We start from the raw sequence: 15176 nt of genomic DNA, 5'->3' as shown, positions 1-15176 counted from the left end.
GATATATGCCCCACCAAAAAAAAAAAAAAAAAAGTGTGCCTATGAACACTAGGATAAATAACAGGTGAGGGAAAAACACAGTTGAACAACAGAGTGTGCCCAAGCTGATAAAGTATTATTGCTGCTTCTTCATTATCAATGTATGAGTTGTTATACCTGTAAATAAATGATTTTTTTCACATTACTTTTTCATTTTTGATGCCTAGTGTTATTAATACATATAACATCTACAGTGTTTTGTATCATATAATATTGATGTAGATACTGACAGATGATTCAGCTTGTAAACAGATGATGTAAACTTATGGTATTGATAAATACAGTGCAGTACTTTAAACGTATGTTCTCTTCCCTATGCCTTTTCTTTTTGGCCGTGCTGTGTGGCTTGCAGGATCTTAGTTCCCTGACCAGGGACAGAACCTGGGCCCATGGCAATGAAAGCACCGAGTCCTAACTACTGGACCGCCAGGGAATTCCCCCTTATATGACTTTCTTAATAACATTTTCTTTTCTCTAGCTTCATTGTAAGAATACAGTATATAATACATATAACATATAAAATATGTGTTAATCGACTGTTTGTTATTGGTAAGGCTTCCAATCAATAGAAAGCTATTAGTAAAGTTTTGGGGGAGTGAAAAGTTATATAACGATTCCCAACTGCATAGGGGGACAGCGCCCCTAACCCCTGCAATGATCAAGGGTCAATTGTACTAGGAGTTTTGGATGAATCGTGTATCCACTCCCCCCAACTGAAAAGAAGTATGTTGAAGTCCTAACCTCCAGTACCTCAGAAAATTGAGTTGTTATAGATGGAGTTTAGTTGAGATGAGCTCCTCCTGGAGTAGGGTGGGCTCCAAATCCAATAACTGGTGTTCTTAGAAGTTGGCCATGTGGAGACACAGAGGCACACAGGGAGCATGCCATGTGATGACAAAGACAGAGGTTGGAGTTATACAGCTGCAGACTAAGGAAAGCCAATAGTTGCCCATAAATCACCAGGAGCTAGGAAGAGGCAAGGAAGGAATCTTCAACAGGTTTCAAGAGGGAGCATGGCCCTGATGACACCCTGACTTTGGACTTCTGGCCTCCAGAACTGAGACAGTAGTAAATTTCTGCTGTTTTAACACATTCAGTTAATAGTATACTTTGTTACAGCAGCTCTAGGAACAAATAAACTAGGTTTTCATGGAGGAAAGCCGTGGCAAGCACGTCTGGCTATAAGTCTAAGCCATATTCATTCCCCATTTCAGCACAACCACCAAGACAAGTGACATTTTAATCTTCATTTATTTGAAAATAGCAGCTGCTTCCAGTTTTTCAGAACTCATTTGGGGACAGAAGAGTTGTGATTACTTATCACTCTTAAACCTCAATATTTGTAATGGGGCTTTTTTTGGGTTTTGTTTTTTGTTTTCTGAGTGACAACCAGAAGATAATTTGTTTTAAAAAAATGTATCATTCCTAAGGGCTGAAAAGTACCAGATTCATTTACAATACCAGTAACAGTAAGAAAAACCAAAAAGGTGTAAATGGTGTTATAGTATTGTTTAATGTTAAGCTGAATTATTTCCCTTGTGATTTATATATTTCACTATGTTGGCATTTTTGGTAGCTATTAGACATACAAACTGGAACAAGAATTTCGTGGTACACAACTTTCATTACCTTATGCAATTTGAAAATCATCATATACATGTTCTACAAAAATACTCAGACACAAAGCAAATACATACATCTGGGACCTTTCTTAATTTACTTCTTTGACTACACAATATATTCAAACATGAAACAAAGTGTCCTTTGGCATGCTAAAGTTATCTGCTCTTCCTAACTGACTACTTTGTGTTACATTTTCTATAAATACATGGTATTGTGATGATCAAAATTTTTATTATAAAGTTGTTTATATGTAAATAAACTTTCCCACCATTACACTCTACTAATTCTCCTTAAAAAAATATTATCTGATGCATGATAAGTTTGGACTTCATGCCAGAGGCATCCCTTATCACAAGTCTTCAGCCATCTGTATTCCTTGGTATGAAAACTCATTTGTTTGGAAGCTATTCAAGAATTCACAATATTTGTGAGATTTTTTTCCACAGTGAAAACTAACTACTTTATGATAGCCTATCAAAAATATTTGTTGTACCCAATGGTTTCATTTTGTGTGATGTATAATGGGATCTCTTCTCAAGAAGAGATTTCAACTTTTCATTCATACTGCCTTTTTTCTCATGAAATATGAGGCTACATTGGTAGTAGATAATTTTCCTATATTCACTGCATTTAAAAGATTTCTCTTCTGGGTAAGTTTTGAAACTTACAAAGGCCAAAATTAATGGAAAAGTACCTTAACTTTCCCTGCCTTCATAGGGTGACTCTCGTGTGAATTTTCTTATATTCAGGAAGATCTGGCATCTCACTAAAGTCTTCCCAGTGCTGTGTTTCTGGGATTGTTTTCATGTATGAATTTCCTCATGTGAAGTGAGAAAGAACTTGACAGAGTAAGTTGTCCCACACTCACCACATTGATAAGGTTTCTGCCCTGCATGACTTCTCTGATGGACACTGAGGTATGATTTCTCAAAACAGTCTTTCCCACATTGAGTGCACTGATATGGTTTCTCTCCTGTGTGATGTCTCTGATGTCTAATGAGCTGTGACTTCTGGTTGAATATTTGACCGCATGGAATGCATCCATAGGGTTTCTCTCCAGTATGGCATCGTTGATGGATAATAAGATGGCTTTTTTGGCGGAAAGCCTTCCCACATTCACTGCATCCATGGGGTTTCTCTCCTGTATGAATCAACTGATGTCTACTGAGCATTGCCATACTGCTAAAGGCTTTCTGGCATTCAAGGCATACAAAGGGTTTCTCTCCTGTATGTGTCCTCTGATGGACAATGAGCATTGCCTTTCGTATGAAAGCTTTTCCACATTCACTGCATTCATAGGGTCTCTCTCCTGTATGAGTTCTCTGATGGACAATGAGATGGGACTTGTCTATAAAAGCTTTTCCACATTCACTGCATTCATAAGGTTTCTCTCCCGTATGAATTCTCTGATGTGTTATGAGGGATGACTTTTTATTAAAGGCTTTCCCGCATTCCTTGCATTCATAAGGTTTCTCTCCCGTATGAGTTCTTCTATGAACAATAAGCTGTGACTTGTCTATAAAAGCCTTCCCACATTCACTGCATTCATAAGGTTTCTCTCCCGTATGAATTCTCTGATGGGTTATGAAGTGTGACTTTTTATTAAAGGCTTTCCCGCATCCCTCGCATTCATAAGGTGTTCTTGCTGTATGATTTCTCTGATGTAGAATGAGCTGTGATGTGTGTACAAAAGCTTTTCCACATTCACTGCATTCGTAATGTTTCTCTCTGATATGAATTTTCTGATGTGTTATGAGGTGCAAGTTTTTATTGAAGGCTTTCCCACATTCCCTGCATTCATAGGATTTTTCTCCTGTATGATTTCGCTGGTGAACAACAAGCTGAGACTTACTACAGAAGGCCTTTCCACATTCTTTACGTCCATAGGGTTTCTCTCCTGTATGGATTCTTTGATGGATAATCAGGTTTGACTTTTGCATAAAACCTTTCCCACAATCACTACACTCAAAAGGTTTCTCTCCTGTATGTGTTCTGTAATGTAATCTGAGCTTCGTCTTTTCCCTGTAAGCTTTTCCACATTCTTTGCATTCATAGGGTTTCTCTCCTGTATGAGTCCTATGGTGTAGAATGAGATGATATTTTGTTCTAAAGGATTTCTGACACTCGATACATTCATACGGTTTCTCTCCTGTATGAGTTCTCTGGTGCAGAGTGAGATGACATTTTGTACTGAAACCTTTCTGACATTCACTGCATCTGTATGGCTTCTCTCCCGTATGGGTTCTCTGGTGTATTATGAGCTTTGACTTATACCTGAAGGATTTGGGACATTCACTGCATTCATAAGGTTTCCCTTCTGTGTGAATTCTGTGATGTCTTTTAAGATTTGTTACTGTGCTGAAAGACCTCACACATAAATTATGTTCATAGTACTGGGCTCGAGGGTGGGAGGTTTCATGTAGAGTACAGAAAAATGACTTCCCATAACCATTTAACTCATCAGAGTTCATTTCTGCATAGCTTTTACTCTGAAAACTTGGGTCTGAATTTTGTTTCAAACTTATTCCTCTTGAGACACATTTATGGGGTCTTTCTGTAAATGAAACAAAGTTTTTGCTCAAAGGAAATATTTTTCCCAATGCATTGTTTTCATGATCTCTCTCCACAGGTCCACCCTTCCCGTTATCTTCCCAATGCCAATCATAAACTTGCCACATTACTTCTAGAAAAAAAAATCAATGAATGCTACCATTATCATGAAATGGAGAGGGATGAAATCTCAAGTCAATATCCAAAGAGATGGAGAAAGTGATACAGCAGGTGCACAACGTAAGTCTGAGGCACCCAATAAAAGAAACAGTAATAAGTAATGAACTGAAGGACATGGGTGTCATCAAACATTGGAACAAATCTATGAATATTTGAAAGCAAAATAGAAGAGGTATATGAATATGGATAAAAGGTAAAAGAGGTTGGTTGTGTCTAATGAGCTACGGTAAAAGAACAACTAAACAAAAAAGGAGAGACCAAATGAACTAGGCAAAGATCTGACCCAGGGTAGATACAAGGAGGTAAGTCTCCTCCTAGGTGGCTAGCAAAAGAGAGTCAGATATGGAAGGGTGGTAAGAGAAGCAGGCAACATTCATACTGAAGACTTCTTTTCATTCAGAGTCACTTCTAAAGGTTCAGAGACTATAAGAAAAAAATATTAAAATGGGGGGAGGGATAAATTAGGAGTTTGGGATTAACAGATACATACTACTATATATAAAATACACAAACAACAAGGACCTACTGCATAGCACAGGGATCTATATTCCATATCTTGTAATAACCTATAACAGAAAAGAATCTGAAAAAGTATATATATATACATATAACTGAATCACTCTGCTGTACATCTGAAACTAACATAACATTGTAAATTAAATATACTTCAATTAAAAAAATATATTAAAATAACAAAGTTCCCAAGCCAACAATGACCAACTGTTACTTTGCTTCCACGAACTCCCACTGCATTGGTTTCACTCACCTGGGCCACACTGACTTGGGAATTCCCTCTCTACTACTGCTTTTTCTTTTTCTTCTCCTTTCTCCAAGTGCATCACTGGTTCTGGCTTTGTAACTTGATAACCTGACAAGGGAGGTAATCACAGAGAATCTGAGCAGTATTGGGTGCTGTGAGGAAAAGTTCTGTTTCAGGGAATGTATAGTTTAAATCTCAGCAAAATTGAAACTTTTTACTTGGAAAAGGAAATTAAGTACAGTCACTGTATGATATTAAATAAAATAAGCTCTGTTACCTACCTATACTAGTCCAAGTCCAAAATCATTGACGATATCGGAGTATGCATAAATTGTAGCAATGGAAAAAAGACAGGTAATAAATGGGCTTACGCTGAGATATTTAGGAAAGTTGTCTTTACCCAATGACATTAGGTTGCTATAATTTTCCAACATCACATCCCGGTAGAGGTTCTTCTGAACAATGTCTAGCAGCTGCCACTCTTCCCAGGTGAAATCCACAGCCACATCATTGAATGACAATAAGACCTGTTGTAACATAATCCTTTTTAATCTGGAGTTAATATAATGGAATAAAATAGTAATGATCTATAGGATATTATTCTATTTTTACTATGAAAATTTATAAACATATATCATTCTGTACCTAGATTTTTTTTTTGTGGTACGCGGGCCTCTCACTGTTGTGGCCTCTCCCGTTGTGGAGCACAGGCTCCGGATGTGCAGGCTCAGCGGCCATGGCTCACGGCCCCAGCCGCTCCGCGGCATGTGGGATCTTCCCGGACCGGGGCACGAACCCGTATCCCCTGCACCGGCAGGTGGACCCTCAACCACTGCGCCACCAGGGAAGCCCTCTACCTAGTTTTGATTGACATTCTGTGGGCTAAATTAATTAAAGCTCTCCTTTCTTTGTGCATTCTTCATTCACTTCTTCACTCACTCACTTACCCAGTGTAAAATGTCACTGAAACTTTAAACTACCTAAAGACAATCTGCAACCCACCTTACAAGCATTTAATGTTACTTACTATATATACATTTTAGACTAAAAAAGGAAATAGAGGGCTTCCCTGGTGGCGCAGTGGTTGAGAGTCCGCCTGCCGATGCAGGGGACACGGGTTCCTGTCCCGGTTCGGGAAGATCCCACATGCCGCGGAGCGGCTGGGGCCGTGAGCCATGGCCGCTGAGCCTGCGCGTCCGGAGCCTGTGCTCCGCAGCGGGAGAGGCCACAGTGGTGAGAGGCCCGCGTACCTCAAAAAAAAAAAAAGGAAATAGAACATGGTCCTGCCATCAAACGCCTTCTGATCTATTTGAGTTCAAAGAACTGCATATAGTTCAAAGGGACAGAAGAAGAGGCTGAAAGGGACAGATGCCCAGGTGACAGGCAGGAACACATCTTGGAGCAAGAATGCACATGTCCTGCAGACACTTGGTAGCCACTGCAGTGTTTTTCATATACAAAAGTATGCTACGCTCAGAACTGCCTATTAGAAATTGGACTACGTAGTAAATCACAATACTCAAAAGAAAGCAAACACAAAGCTTTCACTGCGTGCTACGTATCGTTCTAAGCACCTTACACACAGTAACACGATGATCTGCACAGTAACCTTTATGTAAGCACTACTATTATCTTTTTTTAACAGGTAAGGGATTTTTAAAGTTTTCTATCTGTGCCTGTTATACCTCCCACATTTCCTTAGGAAGATGACTTTTCACTGGGTCCACTGTCTGGATGAGAAAAAAAAGTAACAGGAAGACCCATCTTCACACTTAAATGTCCAGGAAATCTTTACTGAATTCATGTGCTTCCTTCTTAAATACAAAGTAAATCTTGCAACACATTTTTATCCTTTGTGATGGTTTCCAGTATTAACAGAGAGATGTAGGCAACCCACTTCTGGATCCTGCTGCTTATGTGGCAGTGTTCTAATTATCAGCACCTTGCAGGACCCTATGACATGCAGATGAGTTTCCCTTCCTGATTAGCTATTCTGGATCAGTTATTCTATCTCCCAATCTAAGCTCGTCCCTCCTAGCCACAATGTATCTATATATATTGTTCTCTTTGATTGGATACATTTTAATAAAACTCCAAAAATCAAAAATGCAAAACGAACTGGGAAAAAAACCAAACAGCTCACCTGGGACTTGGTCATTTTTAACAGCTTTTACGAAGTGCCCACCACATTTAGGATCTGTCCTGAAATCCTGGTAATGGTGTCTCATCAAGGGTATCCTTAGCAAGGATGAATTTCTGGGCTTGAGACTTACTTTTTTCCTTTACAGGAGTGGCCTTATTCTAGGAAGCCGGCATCTATGGATTCAAGAAAAGATTTGTTTAGTATGGAAGTAATGATAAAAGCAAGTTCCAATATGTGCAAGGAACTGTCTCAAGTATGTTCTTTTCTCACTTAACCCTCACAACAACCATATAACATACAGATGATAATTATTCCATTTTAGAGAAAACTAGCAGAGGAAAGGTTAAGCACCTAGCTAAAACCCAACAGCTAGTAACTGGCGGAGAAAGGACTAAAACACAACCCCCCAGAATCAATAAATCCCCTGAGTCTAAGGAGAACTACCAGAATTATCCTTTCATCTTAGCCAACCAACATAAAAAGTAGGAAAAATATCAAGAACAACTATTTTAAGACCCAGAAGTCAGAGAAAAGGAAAATAAACAAGGTGAGAATTCTGTGCTGCAGCTCACTGCCTGGAGAGACTTTCCAATCCAGAGCACAGGGAGAAGGAACCCCAAAACCATCCAGCAGTCTTGCTGAGTTAATGATATAGAATTTCAAGTCTGAGAAGCAAAGGTGGCTAGAGTTTGCCAGGCAGTACCTCAGAAAAAAAGAAAAGTCACTCTGTAGATATGCAGAGGGTTCCTCTGAGTCTCTGGCTAAGGATTGATGAACTGAGGAAATTACCAAGGCCCCTGAAAAGGAGGAGGTGGAACAATTCCTGGAGCTCACACAAGATCAGGAATACTTAGCATTCCCACTAGCCAGGGTAGAAAGACCTTCCACCAGGACTTCAAACAGAGGCCTCAGAAGAGTACTGCCCCAGTAATAGGTACACAGTAATCACAGACAAAAGACTGAACGGCCCCACTGTTCAACTTTTAACAGTTGAAAAGAAAGCCTCCGAAGAATCAAACCTTTTCAAAGTAATTTGACTACATGCCAGAGCAAACCTCAAAAGTAGTTAAAGGAATAAAAGAAAATCCTGTAAACAACAATATCAAACTGACAATATCTGACATCCAATCGAAAATTACCAGACATGCAAAGAAGCAAAAAAATATGACCCAAAGCCAGGGGAAAATTCAAGCTAGGGAGACAGGCCAAAGTGACAAAAGGGATAGAATGGGCAGACTAGTGCATTTCTTTAAAATTATACACACACACACACACACATATACATATATAATATGGAATATGTATATTCCACAAGAGAAAAGCATGAGCATGATGAGAAAAATAATAATAAATTATTTAACAAGTGCCGTTGAAACAAATAGGATATTCATGTTTGCCTCAAACCAAAATTAACTCAAAATGGATTATAAATGTAAGGGTTAAAACTATAAAACTTCTGGAAGAAAGCATAGAAAAATTTTAAGTGAGGCAAAGATTTCTTTTTTCTTTTTTTTTTTGCGGTACGCGGGCCTCTCACCATTGTGGCCTCTCCCGTTGCGGAGCACAGGCTCCGGACACGCAGGCTCCGCCATGGCTTACAGGCCCAGCTGCTCCGCGGCATGTGGGATCTTCCCGGACCGGGGCACGAACCCGTGTGCCCTGCATCGGCAGGTGGACCCCCAACCACTGCGCCACCAGGGAAGCCCCAAAGATTTCTTAATCAGGTCACAAAATGCATGATAAAAGAAAAAGTTGATAAATTGGACTTCTTCAATACTAAAAATCTGTGATATTCAGAAGACACTGCTAATAAATGAAGAAGGATCAAGCCACAGGCTAGAGGAAAATATTAACAAAGTATGTATCTGACTAAAGGACTTCTATTTAAAAAATATGAAGAACTTTTCCAACTTAATAAAAGAAGAGACAATCCAATAAAAAGGAACAGAAGTTTCAAACAGACCATCAAAAAAAAAAAAAAGAGATGGCAAATAAGCATATGAAAAGTTGCTTTGGGCTTCCCTGGTGGCGCAGTGGTTGAGAGTCCACCTGCCATTGCAGGGGACACGGGTTCGTGCCCTGGTCCGGGAAGATCCCACATGCCGCGGAGCGGCTGGGCCCGTGAGCCATGGCCGCTGAGCCTGCGCGTCCGGAGCCTGTGCTCCGCAACGGGAGAGGCCACAACAGTGACAGACCCACATATCGAAAAAAAAAAAAAGTTGCTTTAAATTGCACAATAAAAGCAAATTAAAACCTAGATAAAATATTCCTATAAACCTGCTAGAATTGCTATAATTTAAAAGACTGAATATACCAAGTACTGACAAGGATGTAAAGAAAAAAGAAAAACCTGTCATGCATTGCTGGTAAAAATATAAAATGACAAAATGGTACAACCACTTTGACTTGTACATCAATGTACATTACAGCTTCATTCAAAACATCCAAAACCTACTCCCCCAAATCCAAAACATCCATCAACTGGGGAACAGATAATATTGTGGCATATTTGTACCACTGAATATTAGTGACAGAAAGGAATGAACTAATGATACATGCAACATCATGGATGACTCTCAAAAGCATTATTTTAAGTGAAAGAAGTCAGACATCAATAACCTCTTACTGTATCATTCAATTTGTATGAAGTATTAGAACATATATAACTATGGAAAGCATGTGATTGTGAGGGAACAGGGGATGGGGGTATGGTCTCAATGAAAAGAGGCACAAAGGGACTTTTGGGGTTGATGGGAAAGTTCTATACATTGATTCGAGTGATGGTTAAAGGATGGTATACCTTTGTGAAACTCATCAAATTATACCTGAAGAACTGGCGAATGTATGTACTGTATGTAAATTTTTAAAATTAAAGTGTAGTTGATTTACAATGTTGTGTAAGTTTCAGGTGTACAGCAAAATGATTCAGTTATATATATAACTTACAGGTTATTTTCCCTTATAGGTTATTACAAAATATTGAGTATAGTTTCCTGTGCTATACAGTAGGTCTTTGTTGGTTAACTATTTTATATATAGTAGTATGTATATGTTAATCCCAAACTCCTAATTTATTCCCTGTTCCCCTTTGGTAACCATAAGTTTGTTTTCTACGTCTATGGGTCTATTTCTGTTTTGTATATAAGTTCATTTGTATCTTTTTTTTTTTTTTAGATTCCACATATAAGCGATATCATATGATATTTGTCTTTTTTCTGTCTGGCTTCCTTCACTTAGTATGATAATCTCTATATTGTATATAAATTATACCTCAGTTAAACTAACCTCTTGCCTACAGAAAGCAAAACAAATACAGGCTGTCTGCATCTGAAGACAAAATCCATGACCTTAAAGTCTGCAATGGAGTCTCAACTGAAATCTCAAATTCATGTTTCTTTTTGAGACTTCATCTTCACTCAAAACCCCGGCTGGATCTCTTGGCAACTCTAATCAGTGCTGACTGTTAAAGAATTAACTCTGGTGATGAAAAATTAATTCTAACACTGAGAATAACTTAGAGGTGCCAGGACACCCGAGAAATATATTAATGCAACTTACTCTCAGTATCACACTGCTGAGAACTCCGAAGGACAATGCAACACTGTGTCTTAGGCGGACAGAGAACTGAAGAAAACAGGTCTAGATTTCAAGGACAATATGTGAAAGAAATTTGTGACCAAAGAAATGAGGCCAATCTCATTTATGAACTTAGTATAAAAATCCTAAATATTTAAAAGATGAGGAAACCATGTTCACTGATAGAGAGGAAGAATACTAAGAAAACTGAACATAGGAAGAATTATACAATGCACAGATAACTTTATTCCAGGAATGCAATAGTGTAGTAAGAACTATTTCGTTATCTCAATAGATAAAGAAAAGACATGTAATAAGATACCATGGCCACTCACAATTTTTAAAAATGTTATTAAACTAGAAAGAGACAAGAACTCTGTTAACTTGATAAAGAGTATCTACAAAAAAAAAAAAATCCACGGCATTTCTTTAAACTCAGGGACATGACAAGGATAGCCATTCTCAGAACATTTAGCCAAAAATGTATCACATTTTGGCTAAATGTAAACTGGGGGAAATAAATGGAAGGAATGAAGGAATGGAAAAGAAGAAGCAAGACTGTCACTATGCAACTGCTTTAAGATCAACATAAACATTAACTGCAATTTCATATTCAAACAACAGTAAGATTTATAAGGAAAAAACACTATTCACAATACCAACAAAACATATAAGGTACCTGAGGGGGAAATGTACAAGAATAAAGTTTTATTACACCAAAAGAATACAAATTATAACCAGTCAAATGGAGAGACACAATAGGGTGAGGTCTAGGAGGGTCCCAAACCAGAAGCTTCCACTGTCCTTTCCTCTTGGAGTCAGGACACGTTGCTCATCCAGCATATCTATGTGTGACAACATGCAGGGTATCGCCAACCACAGAAACTCACCTGAGCTTCAGTGTTTACAGTTTGTATTAAAGTTTCATTAAATACGCATGATGGATCTAATCATTGGCCATGGGACTCAACCTCCAGCACCTCTACCCTCCTGGAGGTTGGGCTGATATCACCTGGTTGGTCTTTCTGGCATAAACAGTTCCAACCTGAATCATCTCACCAGCATAAACTACAGACTCACCATGAGTTGCCTCATTAGCACAAACTATCAGGGCCCACCACGAATAATGCAGTCATCTCTATCATTCAGGATATTCCAACAATCTAGAGGCTACCTCCCAGGAACAGGAGACAAAGGACTGCCAATTGTTTATTACAAAATAACCAGCAAAAGACTAGCATTCTATATATGGGACTACTTTCTAAATATGAGTTAGGAAGAGACAAACCTCTCAGGTTTAAAATTGGCCAGTGAACATATAAAAAAGATGACCAACCATGTTAGTGACAAGAACAGTGCATATGGACACCACAATGAGATAGATGTCTCTTATACTCAAAAGAAGGTCAAAAAGCAAGAATGAAAATACTAAGTATTGGAAAGCCTATGGATCAAAAGGCACTTTTATACATTGCTGATGAGAGAGTAAGGTGGTACAAAAGCAATTTGACTTTCCCTTCTAGGTAAAAATTCATCTACTTTGTATTAGAAATTTCATTTCTAGGTATACACCCTAGATTAGACAAATTCTCACATCAACTGGGAGACATAAGAACTTCGGAACTTCACTACCTGCAGTAGCTGCAACCCAGAAACAATATAAACATCCAAGAACAGGAGAATGGATGTATGAGTTATGTTGTATTTATGCAATGGAACTCATATTAATGAAACAAACCTACCTCCAACATGGATAAATCACACATACGTAGTAAGTCAAGACAAGCAAGCTTCAAGACTTCGCTGGTGGCGCAGTGGTTAGGAATCCGCCTGCCAATGCAGGGGACACGGGTTCAAGCCCTGGTCCGGGAAGATCCCACATGCCACGGAGCAACTAAGCCCATACGCCGCAACTACTGAGCCTGCGCTCTAGAGCCTGCGAACCACAACTACTGAGCCCGCGTGCCACAATTACTGGATCCCGCGTGCCTAGAGCAACAAGAGAAACCACCGCAATGAGAAGCCCGTGCACCAAAACGAACAGTAGCCCCCGCTCCCCGCAACTAAAGCAAGCCTGCATGCAGCAACGAAGACCCAACACAGCCAAAAATAAATAAATTAATTTAAAAAAAAGAAAAGAAAAGCAAGCTTCAGAAGACCACATAATAATATCCTTATTATAAAACTTACAACCAAGAAAAACTAGAGTGCACTTTTAAGGTATCCATATACATATGATAAAACTATAAAAGTCAAGGGAATAATGCATTCTAATTTGTGAATAGTGGTTCCAAAGCTTGGGATGGTTAGGTGGGACTCAGAAGATGGAACAAGGATGGAGGACTTTCCCATTTTCCAATGATCAAACATGACATTCATTAAACAAAATTATAAAGAAAAGCCAAGGTAATCAAATTTCTAAATTGGGCTATCATATTAGAAAAGAATAGAAGGATGACATGCCCATTGTTGCTAAAGATGTAGAAAAATCTGGCACCTGTGTGTAGAAGCATTATAGAATAGAAAGCTATTGGGGAAGTTTGGTAAAACTAAATCAGAAGCCTCTGAAATATGCATTTAATTTGACCTACTTTTATAAATTAAAAACAGAAAAATATCCATAATATATAATTCAGTTAAAAAAATACATTTCAAAACATTACAGGTAGTTTACAGATAGTAAATCGGGGGTTAATTTTTTTTTTTTTTACCACTCTCTGGGGCTTGTGGGATCTTATTTCCCTGACCAGGGATCAAACCCGGGGCCAGGGAATTCCCCGAGGGTGATTTTTATTTCCTGCTTTTTACTGATAATAAACATACAATGATATTCTGATTTAAAAAACTTAGAGATCTCCATTTAATATCATATATAAAGTCACATAGGAAGATGATTTTTTTATTATTCTAACTTAATAAAAATAAGTTGGAAGTATTGTTTTGAGTAGAAAAAAGTCCCATTAGAAAGGTATACATTTGAATAATAATAGCTACCTTCTGTCAAATACCTACTTGTTATAGGGACTTAATATTTGTGTCCCTCAAATTCATACGCTGAAGCTTCAATGTGATGGTATTTGTAAATGGGGTCTTTGGGAGGTAATTAGCTTTAGATGAGGTCATGAAGACTGGGCCTTCATGAGAACTGGTGAAGTAGAAATCAATTTGTTTGAATGGGAAAACTGAGACTTATAGAACTTGGTACTTTATCCAGAGTCACAGAAACAAGTGGCAGAACTGACATAAAAAGCTAGGATTAACTTGATTTCAAGTGCGTACAAGCACACGTGAACTCTTAAGTATTCATGGGCACGATTTTAACAATTCATGGATCTAAATGGCAGGTATACAGCAGAACATTTGGCTATTCTTCCGACTTTTCTGTATGCTTGAAATTCTCCAGTATAAAACGTTGGGAAATATAATACCCCAATGCTCAGCACACACCCAAATGTCTGTCCACCTGAGGCCTTTTAATGTCCCAACCCCCCTCAACCTCTCCTAAGGATACCCACACAGCTCCCCAACCTGCACTTCGCTGTCGCACCCATTCACAGCTCCCCAGACATCTATTTTTCACCCACTGGCCCCTCCGAAGCTCAAACTCCAACCACAGGAATCCCAGGTGACTAACCCCCAAGCCCTATCCTCACTAACCTATCCAGATGGACCCCTTTGATCACTGGCTCTTCCACCTCCTCTTTCCACCGCCTGGGGCGGGGGCGGGGGGCGGGGGCGGCGATCCGGCGCCGACCTGTCATTGTCAACGGCAATGGTCTCTCGTTACTTCCTCAACCCACTCCTCAACACTGATGCTGGCCCAAGCTACCCACAACGCCCCCAAAACTCCGAGGCCGCCTTCAACAACAATCCTCCACGAGTACCCACCACAAACCACATCTCAAGTCAGAATTCCCACCACGCGGGATTCTTAAATCCGCTCGCAGAAATCTCACGTAGCCTCAAATGCCAATTCTGTGACAGTACGCTGGGAGAAGCCAAGCTTTGGACGCCACTTCCGTTTCCGCTGACGTGGTGGCGGGCCCCTGTTAAACACTCACATTCAAGGCCACTTTGGAAGTGAGCGACGGGTTCTGATGCCTGGAGGAATTAGTGCCGTGCAATATGGCCGCGCCCATGGCGTTACGTTATGTTGGGAGCGGCCATATTGGATAGTGCGCCGCCATTTTGGACCGTCCTGCCGACCAGTACGGAGAGGCGGAAATTCAACCGGTGTCTCCAAGATTTTTCATCCTGGGCTGTTCCATCTTTGCAGCTGCTCAGCTACATCTTCAGTAGCGTTTC

General features: G+C 39.4%; 1 protein-coding gene across 2 annotated transcripts; it reads right to left on the bottom strand.

Annotated features, from left to right (window-relative positions):
- Positions 1 to 1052: 1052 nt before the first annotated feature.
- Positions 1053 to 14882, bottom strand: LOC132510451 (zinc finger protein 268-like). Of its 2 annotated transcripts, XM_060132525.1 has the most exons (5): positions 14760 to 14882; positions 7296 to 7468; positions 5553 to 5679; positions 5159 to 5260; positions 1053 to 4216 (listed from the first exon to the last, which is right to left on the bottom strand). In XM_060132525.1, exons 2-5 carry the CDS (start codon positions 7308 to 7310, stop codon positions 2466 to 2468), a joined length of 1995 nt encoding a protein of 664 aa, XP_059988508.1. In that variant the 5' UTR covers positions 7311 to 7468; positions 14760 to 14882; the 3' UTR covers positions 1053 to 2465. The 2 variants fall into 2 exon arrangements, with proteins under 2 accessions (XP_059988508.1, XP_059988509.1); XM_060132526.1 differs by lacking the exons at positions 5553 to 5679; positions 7296 to 7468; positions 14760 to 14882 and adding an exon at positions 5434 to 5518.
- Positions 14883 to 15176: the final 294 nt, after the last annotated feature.

The sequence above is a fragment of the Lagenorhynchus albirostris genome, chromosome 19, assembly GCF_949774975.1.
Source record: "Lagenorhynchus albirostris chromosome 19, mLagAlb1.1, whole genome shotgun sequence".
NCBI classification, from domain to species: domain Eukaryota; kingdom Metazoa; phylum Chordata; class Mammalia; order Artiodactyla; family Delphinidae; genus Lagenorhynchus; species Lagenorhynchus albirostris.
Note: the sequence above shows the minus strand (reverse complement) of the source record. Positions and strands in the feature narration are given on the sequence as shown.

Excerpts from the sequence above, each read along its gene's own strand:
- LOC132510451 (XM_060132525.1), bottom strand. Across the intron at positions 5,261-5,552 it reads TAGCAACCTAATGTCATTGG|GTTATCAAGTTACAAAGCCA; the intron begins GTAAAGACAACT and ends CTCCCTTGTCAG. Across the intron at positions 4,217-5,158 it reads CCCAAGTCAGTGTGGCCCAG|AAAGACCCCATAAATGTGTC; the intron begins GTGAGTGAAACC and ends TTTCATTTACAG.